Raw genomic sequence first — 13,762 nt, forward strand, 5'->3', positions numbered from 1 at the left:
TTATTTTGGCAGCCCGTTCCCACACACGCAGCAGCGTTGTGCAGTTTAACCACCGCCGAATTTTGGATTATTTACTTCTCCCCTTACTCCGCGCACGCTTTTCTTTCTACCAGCACGAGTAAACTCTAATTTTACACTTCACATTTTCGCTTAGGAGAAGCGAAACGCTCGGGGGACGCGGGCTGCTTTCCGCGTTCTGTGCGTTTTGGTACAGCAGCAGAGCGGCGTTGTTGCGCGACTGCGTGCAACCGGCCGCAGCACCGACGGCGAGAGGCTGCGGCGAACGCCAGCACCGCGCCGCCCGGCGCCTCAGGGCCCTCCGCCCCGCGGGCCGGCACTCGGAGCGCCCGGCCCGGCCCGCCCCCGCCGGCGGGAGGCTGCGGAGGCTGCGCGGGGCGGGGACTGGCGCGGGAGGAGAAGATGGCGGAGGCCGAGTGAGTGCCGGGGCTGCCGCGGCGACGCCCGCGTCGAGGGGGGCGGCCGGGCCGGCTCAGAGCTGAGGCTGGGGATGCGCGGGGCTCGGCGAGGACGGCCGCTGAGGGAGGGCACGGCGCGGAGGGGCTCGGGTTGGAGCTGCCGCAGAAAAAGGCCGCCCCGGGAAGCGCCGAGCCCCCAGCCGGGCCTGCTGCCTGCGGGCTGGGCCTCGTAACGCGCCTCGAGGGGTCAGCGCCGCCCGTCGGTGCCTGCCGTGGTGTCCGGGCGGTGGGCTGCCCAGCCCCGTGCCCCGAGCAGTGGGGTTGGTGCTGCCGGGCTCCCTGCCTCTCCTAGGGCGCAGGTGGTGGTGGTGGTGTCCCGTTGTTACGCTGCTGCTGCTGCTATACGTCCCTTCTTCCTCGGCTCCTGCTGCGCTGAGCTGTTTCTACCGCATCTTATCGGGCGAGAAGCGTTGTTGTGAGCCAACAGAAAGCTCGTGATGAGCGTGCGGAGCGCTGGGGAGTGTTTGCAGCACGGATCTTCTAGTTATAAACCAGTTAAGTGACTGAGTGTTTTAAATAGTCAAGGGTGATGATTTTCTTATGAACTCTGGAAGACAAGACGCCGTGCAGTTGCCCTGCAGACCATACCTGGCTCTCTCAGCTGCTGCGTTTGGTGTGCTAAAAGGCTTGGGCTGGGGCCGTGTGCCACCAGAGAGGGAGAGTGAAGCAGAGACATTGTGTGCATGCCAGCCTGTAGCTTCCTGAGTGCTTCTGTAGCTTCGAATATTGGTTCTTAAGAGAGAAAGGCTCAGAAGTAATGTTGGTACCTTAGATGGAGTATTCTGTCTGAATGGAAACCCTGTGCAAGATACAGGGCTTGAAAGGAGGCATACCAGCTCTCAGCCCAGAAGAAGGGGTTGATGTCTTTAGAAATCTTAATTTCCATCTACATTAAAGGAAGCAGCAGTAAATATTTTGATGTGCAAGTGTGTGCTCTGCCTGAGAATCTTGTATCGAGGCTGTCAGAGGCTGAGAAGAACCCTGCCAATGGGTTTGGTCAGCAGTTGCTTTTCTCTTCTCCTCAGTTTCTCTGTTTGTGGTATGCCAGAAGCCAGTCAGCAGAGAAAATTTGGAATCTGTAATAAAGTAAATGGAAACAACATGCGTAGGGTGAGAAACCAGGGCAGAAGTCACCATGTCATACTAATTGGAGATCTGGCATTACTTGTTCCAAACACATTAATTGGTGTTTGCCCACTACAAGTGTCCTTGTGCTGATAGAGTTGTTTGCATCACAGTAAAAAGTCTCACCTGGAGTGCCTCAAATGGCTTCCAGCTGCAGGAGCTGTACAAAAGGCAGCAACCAATCCTCTGACGTACGGGGAAAAAGAAAAAAAAGTAAGGTCTGATCAATTTTTGCATACGTAAAACATTTTACGTAGTGCCTCATGGGACAGCTGATGATTCTTAATTAAGTTGGAGACTATTGTACTCAAAGAATTACAAGTAGCAGAGTCTTGTTAGAGGGAGATATCAAGAGATGGTTATAAAATTGGGAAATAATAGCTGCAGGGAAATTATTAATAGATTTCCTCAAAGATTGGGAGTTGAGTTGGTCTTGCTTAATGCTTTGGTTGATGACTTTGCATAAAATAGGGCTGTTGTATTGATATTTGCTGATGACTTGAAGTTGGGAAATGTTTGCAGGGTCAGAGAGGACGGATATCCTGCAGGAAAAATGGAATGACATTGAGTGTCAGAGTAATGCGTGTGGGATAAAATGTAATGTGCAAGGTTTGGGACTGGTACTAAGAAACAGGAGGCTGCCAAAAGGAGAAAAGAAAGTATTGGGAGTAGTGATGGATCACAGGATGTGAACTATTACATGAGGGGAGTGGGGGAAAAAAAGCAAAGGTGGTCTGTGTGCTGCAGCAGAACTTGTTTAAGCAGACACAAAAGTGGGAACTTCCTTTCACAAGGCCAAGAGATCCACATTTGGAATTGTATATATCAACTCTGTTCATACAGTATAGAAAAAGGATGTTCAGACTTAGGAAATGCCAAGAGCTGTTGGGATAATGAAGGAAGTGGAGAGTCAGTTTAGTATGTTTTCCTAGGAAAAATCGAGATAAGGAGTGTCTCTGACATCATGTGTTCATAAGATTTCCCCTGCATATTGTGTGTATTCCTGCCATCAACCGTGGGCAAAGTCCCCGGGGTGGGGAAGGTTCTCAGCTGAAGGTGTGATTTGTTTGCCATTCCCTGCTTTCTTTCCTGGAGGCTAAATGTATTATCTCAGCTCTGCTGCTGTGCCATCCGGAGGAAGGGAAAGCAAAACCTGGAGCACCTCCTTTTTGCTGGAAGGAAGCATGCTGCAGATGCCAGCCCTACTGCAGATGTCTCAATGCTTGGTGTGAGTCAGGCTGCTGACTCAGAACTAGACACCCTGGTTGCCCTCTTCCCCCTCTGCCTCACCAGGACATGTTTGTGATTACAAATACCATTCAGAAGCATCCAGGCAGAAGAAATCTTGTGTTTTTTGAGAGGACTGCTGCCTCTCCAAACTGTCACTGGGAAGTTGCATGTGATTTGAACACTTTTTCTCTTTTGTTTTGCTTCTTGGAAGGAATAGTGCCAGAGGATGCTGCAGCATGGCCTCACATCTTTGTTGGAGCTATCTATCTTAACCAGCCCAGATGTATTTCCTTTGCCTTTTGGCATTGGGTCAGCAAAAGTGTAGGGCAGCCTCTGTCTGCACTGTCCTTATGGGTCAGCTGGCATAGTAGGGAAGGCTGCAGCTCCTGTTCCACTCCTCTGCCATCCACATGGCCATAAGTAAGAGTTAACAGGAGCCGCCACCAGTTGGCAGCTCCAGATTTAAAAACATTGTCAGGGCTTTTTTTTGTTTTTTTTTTTTTGTTTTTTTTTTAGGTTCCAGGTGGCTAAGCTGTCTATCAGAATTGTTGTTATACATGAGTGTGGCACTGAATCCGTGTATAACAAGACTCTTGATTGACAGCATTTTTTTTTTTAAAGAGGGGTTGAGATGGGAGCTCTGCCATTCACGTGGTGCCTGCAGTTACTCATATAGAAAGCTATCCTAAGCATGGGCAGGTGGAGCTCCTTCTTCCCTTTCCTCTCAGATTCTTTTGTGCCTGTTTACATTTCGGGTAAATGTAAACATACCCTTTTACAAAACATGTGTTATTTTGGTTTTGTCTGAGGTTACTTCTCCAGTGAGCTAAGTTTCTTGCTCTGTATCTGGTGTTACACAAGTTGATGCACTGCAGGATTGCTGGAACTTTGACTCCATCCTGAAAAACATGTCTCAGATCTTACATTCCAATGTAAGAGAGTTTTCTGGCTCCTCTTCAAGAAGAGAGATCTGTGAACCCCTGTGATTGTATCAAAACTGAGGGCTGTGTTATGTGCTTCTGGATTACATAATCTGCAGTTGTTGTTTAAAGGAGGGAAGCAAAACAAAATTTATTGTTGCTATGAGGCAAGCCTATCTCCCATCTGATATCAGTTTTGTTTCTCTTATCACTGTGGTTTTGCATTCCTGCTTATCCTATCCCATGCTGTCTGTTAGCAGACAGCTATTTGTAAAACTTGTTTTCTTCATAAGGCGTTTTTGGTCACTTCTGCTCTCAAAGAACTAATTGCCTTATTCAGAAAATTCAGTAAAATACTTCTTCTATTTGTATTTTTCACCTGCATTTTATTATCTTTCAGGGTTTGGGTATCTCCTAATTGAAATCCCAACTTACAAGTGAATCCTCCTCAGCGAGCCTGTTGGATGTCTCTGAGAGCATAAGAAGTCATGGCGGAAAATGATGCAAAGCCAACAGTACCAAAAAAGAGTGGTCCATACATTTCATCTGTAACCAGTCATGGCATGAATTTGGTAATTCGTGGTATAGTGCTGTTTTTTATTGGCGTATTTCTTGCATTAGTGTTAAATTTGCTTCAGATTCAGAGGAACGTTACTCTCTTCCCCCCTGATGTGATCACAAGCATCTTCTCCTCAGCTTGGTGGGTTCCACCTTGCTGTGGCACAGCATCAGGTAAGTTCAGTTGTGTACCTATGCCTGGCATGGGAATGAAAGGTTGCATAGGGAGTTGTGGTTAAAAAAGCCTTCATGTGAAAGATGTGGTAGTCAAAAAATGTCTTTCAGCAACATTTTTGTTGCTACCCCGACCACCTTGTATAGGCAGATAGGCATACATGTATCCAAAAATTCTTGCTCTACTAACTTGCTACACTGTAATATTGTTATCAGAACACAAACCTTTATTTTTCTGCAAGGTTAGAGTACAGTTTTATTAGATTTCAGAAGGTGGTGCAACGTGTAACTTCAGGGCTGGATTACAGCAGTGTGCTCCGCAGGCACTGGGTTTATCAGATGGTGCTACGTGCTGCAGCTTGCATGAAGCAAAGTGAAGCACCCTGAGTAATGCTCCATTTTGTGTTCCAGCTTTCCATTTGATCCTCAGTTCAGTTTGAGGCATTGCTTTATCTCTGTAGGACTCAAAGGCCTGACTGCTTTTCAGGGAGTTCAGGCAAGATATGTGGTGTGTGCAGTTGTAGCAGCGTGTTACAGCACAGAGCACCTCAGATAGAGCTGTGTATTGGGTTGGATGATGTGAACATGCTCTGTTTTTCCCTTGATCACTTAGAGAGTAGAGGCTTTTCTGTGTGGTTTGGGAGCTAGTTTAAGTGAGTTATCTGCTGTAGGCAGTAAGAAATAGCCCTTTTTCTTTCATCTTCAAGTGTCAAGAGGAGTATTCTGTGTTACAACTATAGTTTGCTATAGTTGCAAGTTTACTATAGTTGCTAGAGTAGATGCAGGCAGTCTCAATGATAAATGCTGATAATTCGTCTGTTTTGTTACCATTTTGACTTGTACAGCCTTCTGAAACTGACATGAATGTTCCTTTGCAGTGTGGTTTATTTTTATGAACAAAATAAAGATAGTTTGCATATTTACAATCAATAACAATGGAGACTGCTTTCAGAGATAGTAACAGGGAAGAATGAAAAACTAGTCATTGGTTTGGCCTGATGTCTTTGGCAAGAAAATTGCTTATGGAGGATTTGTTTTCTTCTCTAGCTTTACTCATGGTTTATTTCCGTGAATGCTGGATATCAGGTTCCTCTCTGGCAAAATAAAGAGCTTTTGCCATAACACACCTGTAAAAGCATGCCAAATGGAGGGTATTACAGTCCATACCAATTTCTCAGTCTCTGCCTCCCTCCTGCAGCACCAGTTTGATGTTAAGCAATGGTGTTAATTCTCAGCTTTGTTGGTAACAGTCTTTTTAGCTGCAACTGCAATACAGGATAAGTTTAGGAGTAAATGTTTAAAGAGCAGTTCCCTGGGCTTGGAAGTCCTGTGTGCTGTCTGTATTCAGCAGCTACTGTAGGCTAATGTCTTTCTCTCTTACTTGAGTCTTCATAGTAGCATTGAAGAAGAGCAAAACATTACCCAAAAACTGCTTGTAAAACAACAAAAGAAGACACAAAATATTGACGTTATAGACCACACTCTTTTCTTGTTGTGGTGTGTTTACTTTGCAGTTACTTTAATGTGTATATTTGATATGGGGGTTTTCAAAAGTGCCAGCCTGCAAGCTATTGCTGCTCTTTTTGAATTCCACTGAGATAGCATGGATTCTGGTAGGGAGCAGAGCTCTCCAGTTGGCTCAGTCTTAAAGTCTTTTGCTGCTGTGTCTGAAGATGCTGCTGAACAGTTCTACAGGGCTTGTTAAAACCATGAAACTGTTTAACTTACTGTTCTTCTGTGATTTTTTTGCCATGTGTGTTTTGTATTGTGTGCTTAAAAGAGTTGTTTTGGTTACAGTAATTGTCAAAATCAAGCTAGTCTTTGTGTTAGTTCAGTATTGCCAGTGCTTTAATTTTTTGGCCTTTCTTCTTTTGTGTTTCCACAGCTGTAATTGGGTTATTGTACCCATGCATGGACAGACATCTGGGAGAGCCACATAAATTTAAGAGAGAATGGTCCAGTGTAATGCGCTGTGTAGCAGTCTTTGTGGGAATAAATCATGCCAGCGCTGTATCCTGTATGCCAATGAAACTGGCGATAAGAAATAGGTTTCCAGTAAAGCAAAAGTTTACATCATCGCTCATCGTGAGTTGTTAGAAATGTAATGTGCAGTGTGTTTGCGGAGGAAATGCTGAGTATGTCTTAGTGTTAAACTGTCATAGCGTTATTGGAGATGGTAAGTCTCATCTGTTTGGGTTCAGAAAAATCTTTCCGTTAGAATTTCTCAATGTTGGGTTTCGACTTTTAGTCTTTGTTTTCTCTGAAAAATTAAGTGCAGGGAAATGCTTACATGATACATACTACAGAAAAATGCTTTAATTTCAAGGTTTGATTTTCTTTTAACACTGTAGTTAAAGGTTGAAGCCCAATCTTGAGGTTACCAGTGAACACGTGCACTTTGTAAAGGGTGGGGAAGAGTTAGAACTGGGTGACACCAGGGCTGCACACTGCATTTTTCAGGTGTTGTTACCTCATTCCACAAATGTGGCCTAGATGCTGATAGTTACCTTTCCTGTGGTATAAACTGATTTGAAAGAACATTTATGTTCTCTGGAACTCATTCCTTTCACTGTTAGCTTCAACACAGCAGAAATGTGTGGCGGTAGTGCTAAGAGGCTACTGAATTTCCAGGAAAAAAAGCACAGGTTGGTGAATGATGTGAGAACTGAGAGAGCTCTTAGTGGCCTTTGGATATTTTTGTTGTTGTTGCTAGTTGGCTTGTGGGATTAAAACCAATCCTGCATGGCCAGACAAGCTGGAGCTGTCAAGGTTGAGTCATTCATGGTGTCTCTTACAAACCTTGTTTGTTTTCTTTTTGTCAAAGATTTGTTAATGTAGTCCTGTAATTCTCATCAGCTGTACCTGCTCCGTGAGCAAATAGAACTTTGTTGCCTTGCAGAAATGCAAGAGAATTGATAGTGTTTCTTCACATGGTTCAAGTTATTTGCAACAAACCTTGCAGTTTTCTAACAGCTGTTGCACATATTCCAGAATAACATTAATGTACTGTGTTTCCTCCTTGACAGCTCTCCCAGAAGGCTGTCTTTTTGGTTTATTACTAGCTCTGCACATTACCATATTTGGTGTGGTTTTTGTTCATTTGGCATTTTTTCTGATGCTATTGATTTTCATCCTGTAATTAATTAATTTTACTTATTAGTTGAACTTCTTTCTAATTTCCTCTAGCTCTCTCCAGGCCTTTGTGAGAAAGTAGGACAGTGATTTTTATGTTTTCATCCCACAAATTTGCTTTCAGGCTTTTGAAACTCAACAGCTGTCTTTTCAATAATCTCTTTTGGAAACAAATAGTGAGGATGAGTTGGTATTTCCAAAACATTTTGAAGAAGGTGAAACAATACAAATAGCCTGAGTCATTATTGTAGATTTCATAAAAACTGATTTTCAGTGTTGAGTACTTTCACAGTAATATTTTCTACATTTCATTTTTAAGAAAGCACTTAATGTTCTGCTGAATGCAAACTACCATGTCATTTAAACACAGTAGAAGAAAGAGTGACAAGTATCTTTTTTTTTTTTTCCCCTCCAGTAAATCTCTGCCATTTAAAAGAGTTTAATGGCAGAATTAAGATTTCATGCATAGTGTAACGAAGGACCAGATAAGGATGGAAAGTCCTTATTCTGAATAGTAATGTGCATTTCTTTGTGCATCTAAAACTATTGTGTTATTTGGTAGATATATAGTCTTAGCTCTTTTACAGTACTATGACCCTAAAAACATGAAGCGTCTTCACACGTTAGTTTCCTGATATGCTGGCAACATTTACAAGGCTTATTTCCTTCTACACTGTAGTTGTGTGGTAACAGATACAGCTAGTGCTGTATTTTTTATGGTGGGAAAAACTATTATGTTAAAGTATATGACGAACAGAACAAAGAAAACTACATTTGCATTTGTTATTTTCAAACTTTTCCTTAACAATTAACACAGAAAGTGGATTTTGCCAACAATATCCAGTTGTCTCTCACGTTAGCAGCCCTGTCAATTGGGCTGTGGTGGACATTTGATAGATCACGAAGTGGCTTTGGTCTTGGAGTAGGAATTGCTTTCCTGGCCACGTTGGTGTCACAACTTCTGGTCTACAATGGAGTTTATCAGTAAGTATTTCTTTGAAGCTAACTAATAGCATCCTGAAGCTGTAATGTAAAGTCAGAATAACTGAAGGGGCTGAATTTGATATGAATTGTAAAATAGTCAGAATTTAATTTGGGGAGTAAAATAAATTTGTGATAGCTCGGTATTAAGACCGTCAGTTGGGAGTTGCTTATTTCAGTAAAATTGCTGCTTTTATCAACAGTGTTGATTACTTTAAGCCATTAAGTTTCTATAATAGTGGCATTTTGAGTTGAAGTGTCTATAACTTAAGTCTGTAAATTTGTTCCCTGTGATTGAAGAACTCTCCTTTATATGTGGCACAAGTTTGAGCTAAAAAGCTGTTTTTTTCCAGATACACATCTCCAGATTTCCTTTATGTTCGTTCCTGGTTGCCATGTATATTTTTTGCTGGTGGAATAACAATGGGCAATATTGGCAGGCAGCTGGCAATGGTAAGTATGGAGAAAGGACTGACTGCCTTCTAGTGATGCTGCTAGTCTACACGTCACTGCTTCCTTTGTATGTACCAATCAGTTATTTGAACTGGAGATGTGGGATGAAGTAGAAACTGGTAATTGTTGCTTTTTGATTTGGTTAGTGAGCTGTCAGTGCTTCTAATAGGAACGTGGCTCATTGCTTTGCTCTGTATGCTGGGGTGCATGCTTTATTTCAGAAGCTAAATGAGAGCACCAGCTTTTAGGGGAGAAGTCAAGCCACTCTTAAATCTGTACTGTTTCTGCTGCTCACAGGGACAGAAATCACAGCCAGCATTGTTTGCACAGAACTTAGGGAGACCAAGCTTAAGTGGGTAGAATACTAAGCTGAGCTATTTCAAAATTATTATTGTAGAAAATTCCCCTTTTTTTTATTAGGTATGTGCATAATTATTATTGTTTTGCCAATTTCTGTGTTTCAGTATGAATGCAAAGTCATTGCAGAGAAGTCTCATGAGGACTGAGGAAGAACAGTATGCACCTTTAAAACAGGAGAATATCTGACAAATGACTGTTGGAGGAGCATAAGGAACACTTGACTATGAAATTGCCAAAATGCAATTTTTTTTTCTCTTCAGTGGTATATTTTACTGCAATCTGTGATTGCTGCTTCTATAGAAACTTTAATGTCTGATTTTTGATTACTGTGAAGTTACAATAGTATGCAATACATTTGATAATGTTGGTTCAATTATAGGATTCTTTTTTCCAAATCTAAACTGAGTTTACCATAACTTCTTGTCTGTCTATAATGTTGCAGTGCCAAACTGAACCTTTGCACTATGTTTCTGTAGCTGCAACTTCTGCTTCACTTTATCTTGAAAGTTTTGAGGAATTTGTTCTTAATAGCTCAGTGAAAAATGCGGGATTCAGACTTAGGAATGAAGATCTTCTCTTTACATGATGTTAGCTAGGAATACACTTAAGAAATTCATGGTTTGCAAGTGGGCCTTGATGCAATAAGTAACTGATTTCTGCCTATTAACACACTGTCATTCACATCACAGAAGAGGAGGCTTAGTATGAATTGTGTGGGTTATTGATGCATCATTTCATTTGTTTTCTGTGTCCAGTATCATATATCCAGAACAAAGAAATAGAAACTGGGGCTGGAAACAATACACATGCTTGGATATGGATTTGTGTTGAACCATCATCAGATGTGGACGAACTCTCTGAAATTACTTTTTGTATTGAGTAAAAGGATGCAATGCAGTTCATTTTTACTCTATAGGGTGGTGAGGTGCAGGAACAGGCAGAGAAGATGTGGATGCCCTGTCCCTAAAGGAGTTTAAGGCTGAGTTGAATGGGGCCTGGGTAGCAACCAGCCCATGGCAGGGTGCTGGGACGTGTTAGGGTTTTTTTTATTATAAAACTTCATTCTGCTGAACTAAATCAGCCACTACCATATAGTGTCAGAAAGACCTCCATTACCAATGCTATTTCTGTTAGTTCTTGTCTTTTCCCCATAATGTTTGCAGGGAAGACAAAGGCTGTGTTTTAGGTACTGAAGTAGCCCTTACTGCTGTAACAGTGGTCCAGGCACTCAAATACATTTGTTCTCATAGCAACTTTGTGAAGGTAGAGAGGTACTGTTGTGCTTATTTTACAGGTGCCTGTGCGCAGAAAGTCTGACAGGACAGAGCTGAAACAGGCCACATGCTAAATCTGTTCTCTTCTTGAGAAAGACTTTAGTGTGATCCGTGGTCATGGACATGCATGGAATTTCTTCATGTTGGCTTTGCAGCTCCCTTTTAAGATCCTGAGACAAAAGCAACAGTGCAAGAAGGCAGAAAGGAGACTTAAAGAGGATTCTGCAGCCTATGCCAGTAGTAAATTTGGTGTGAAAAGTCTCTGCTTTGTTTTCCTCCTATTTCTGTGTTAATGTTTTAATGTGTTGGTTGGTTGTTTGTCTTGAAGTATATTTTTTTAAATCTTCTATGAAAGGTTTATAAGAAATGTTACAGTCACCTAAGGAGACTGGAGTTGGTCCAAAGAACAAATAGATGCTTAGACAAGTTTTTATTAATGTGTATATACATTGTACACAAAGCTTGGAATAGGAAACTCTTCTTCAGTCTTACACGCTTATTCTAAGTGTGCTTCCAAAAACATTGGCCATGAGAAGGAAAATTTATTGATTGGAAAAGTGTGAAAACAATAATCAAGTGATGTACTTGGTTCTTGGAGCTTGGTTCTGCAGCTCCACTCTTCCATTAGCTTATTAAGGTTCCATGACAATTCTGCACCAAAAAGCACTCTTACATTTGGTAACAGCTCAAGGATGCACTTGTAGATGCTCTTGATTTTAAAAACTGTCACAGAACATGTTGCAGCAGGTTGCTGACTAGAGATTTGCTTTTAATCAGACCGTGATAATAACAATCATTTAATGAATAACACAAAGAAACCTTTTGAGCATGAAGTGAGTTTCCTTAGGCAGGCTCTGGTATACCACTAAGAATAAAAACTTGTCCTTTCTGTGCAGTATTTGGCCTTACCTGCCTTCTTCACTTAAACAAATGGTTTCAGCTTGGCAGGCAGCATGGTGAGTCCCTCTTGGATTATCAAGGTACAAGTGGCATAAAAATGCAGATGTTGGTTCTTATCCTAACCGGAAAAAAACATAGTACCTCAGTCAGTGAGCTGACTTGGTGAACAATTCGCTTTCATCCTGATCAGTAAGTGTGTACAACTGGAGATGAGTTGTTTGTGTTAGTCACTTGGTGATAGAGCTGCTTTTACTACCAGTCTAAATATTTACACAGAAGCCTTGTGTATGTTAAAATGTGTGCAGTATGTGAGAAGTGGTTATTTGTGCATTTCTGGCACACACTTTAAAGCACTTTGTACTCAGATTATCTATACACGATCAGACTGTGCTGTCAGCTACCTTTTAAATTTCATTTTGGAAATTTTGAGCATGTCTTGCAAAGGCAGCAGTCATCCAGAATACCTTTGGGTGGAGTCCTTTATTACATGTGTTTTATTTTTTATTGTTATTTGACTGAAGTTGCTACAAGATTTGAGATCTTGGATGTCTTTTTTTTTCAAACTGCATTGTAACTTTATTGCTGATGTGTTCATACCCTGAAAAAGGTCCAAGATGAGAATGCAGACACGGCCTTAACTGTAGTGGTGTGAACATGCTACTACTGTATAGCATGTAATTACAGACCGTCTTTAAAATGTTGTTCAACAGAAAATAAATAAGGTATATTTTAGATACAACTTTATAAGCACTGTAACCTCTTCACTAATTAAGCATTGTAAGCTCTATGCTGTTTAAGCTGGCAAATTGCTGTTAAAAGCAAAATGTGCATTAAATACAACGATAACCTTGTTTGATAGATTTCTTCTTTTGTTTTTAAATGCTGTTGATTTAAAACAAACAGAGTTGCCTTCTATCAGCCATCTTGTAGTAATTTTGATCACTGATCTGGCATATTGGTTCTACCAAACACCTGTCTGGAAGTACTAAAAAAGGAACAGCTGATCAAAGCAGCAGTGATTCGATTGTAATTAGCATGCTGATCTGCCTTGGAAAATTTGGCCTTTTGAATCCACATTGGGAGTATTGTAGCTGGGGGAAAATAAACCAGATCACTTCAGCTGCAATACGGAAGAGATTCAGATTTAAATAGTTCTTGAGAATATGGGAAAGAAAACAAACCACCGCAGGTGGCAGGAAATCTTATAATAATATATTTGTATTGTTCTGGTCTGGATATCAATGGAACATGAAGTATTTGTTCATCACTCTGTGTCAAGCAAGTTGTTGCTTCCAAACACAGAGAGGTTTGGAAATGTATAATGAAAAAACCTGAAGGCAGAGTGAGACAGCAGGTGAGCTTCATCCACATTTCAGGTGTATGGTTGCTCCAATTGCAATGGAGCTTAACGTTGGAAAGAAGGTGGAGGCAAATGGAAAAGAGCTGTGTTTGTGTTGGATGTGGTAAGCTGTGACCCAAAAACCTAACTGCTGTCAAAAGGCAGTCATGGTTATGCCAAGTGCCTGACTTTACAGGCAAAAATAAAAATGACTGTGATTTTAGACAGCCGTAGCACAGTTCATTCAGTTGCGTGCTGGCAAAGCTGCTTTGCTGGCCCTCCATAGCCTGTCTGGGAGAGCAGTGCCCTGGGCAGTGGAAAATGTGTGTCCTGCCTCTGCTGCCTGTGGCTACAAATGGAAAGTTGCCCAATTGAGAGTGTATTCCACCCAGCTCTCTTGAAAGGCATTTTGTGCCTGCTTTTGTAGCACTGCTGATGTGCGTAGCTGGGAGAGTAAACAAAGTTTCCTCCACAGCTTCCATGCTTCTCTTCTGCCATCTGGTTGGGACCTGATGCCGGTGTTGTGGCATCCCAGCCTTCTTTCTTCTCTCCCAGTGTGTGAGGTGGGGATGTGATTTTACCAGCAGCATCACCCTGAGTGTTATGCATTTGCTTTTTACATTTGGGGACGAATGAACGTAATGTATGTAAGTGATGTTAAATAAAAAATATAATGCTTATACAGTTACTTGCACAGCTGGCAGAAGGAACACGTGTCTTGCAGTGGGAATAACTATCGAATGCAGTTGGCTTTGATGCCAATATTAAATGCAAAGCATAAGTAATTTTGCAGCTTAATGTTCAGCACTAAATGAAAGGTCAGTCCAGCACGTTAAGTGT

At 41.8% G+C, this 13,762-nt stretch overlaps 1 protein-coding gene across 3 annotated transcripts; it reads left to right on the plus strand.

Annotated features, from left to right (window-relative positions):
• The first annotated feature begins 333 nt into the window (after positions 1-333).
• On the plus strand, positions 334-13,145 carry INSIG2 (insulin induced gene 2). 3 transcript variants are annotated; one of them, XM_031590705.2, is made up of 6 exons: positions 334-434; positions 4,152-4,483; positions 6,369-6,493; positions 8,433-8,599; positions 8,950-9,049; positions 9,514-13,145. In XM_031590705.2, exons 2-6 carry the CDS (start codon positions 4,240-4,242, stop codon positions 9,553-9,555), a joined length of 678 nt encoding a protein of 225 aa, XP_031446565.1. In that variant the 5' UTR covers positions 334-434; positions 4,152-4,239; the 3' UTR covers positions 9,556-13,145. The 3 variants fall into 3 exon arrangements, with proteins under 3 accessions (XP_031446565.1, XP_031446566.1, XP_031446567.1); XM_031590706.2 differs by lacking the exon at positions 334-434 and adding an exon at positions 441-970; XM_031590707.2 differs by lacking the exon at positions 334-434 and having other exon boundaries at positions 4,168-4,323.
• The last annotated feature ends 617 nt before the right edge of the window (positions 13,146-13,762 follow it).

This window comes from Phasianus colchicus, chromosome 7 (assembly GCF_987193195.1).
Source record: "Phasianus colchicus chromosome 7, bPhaCol1.hap1.1, whole genome shotgun sequence".
Taxonomy (NCBI): Eukaryota; Metazoa; Chordata; class Aves; order Galliformes; family Phasianidae; genus Phasianus; species Phasianus colchicus.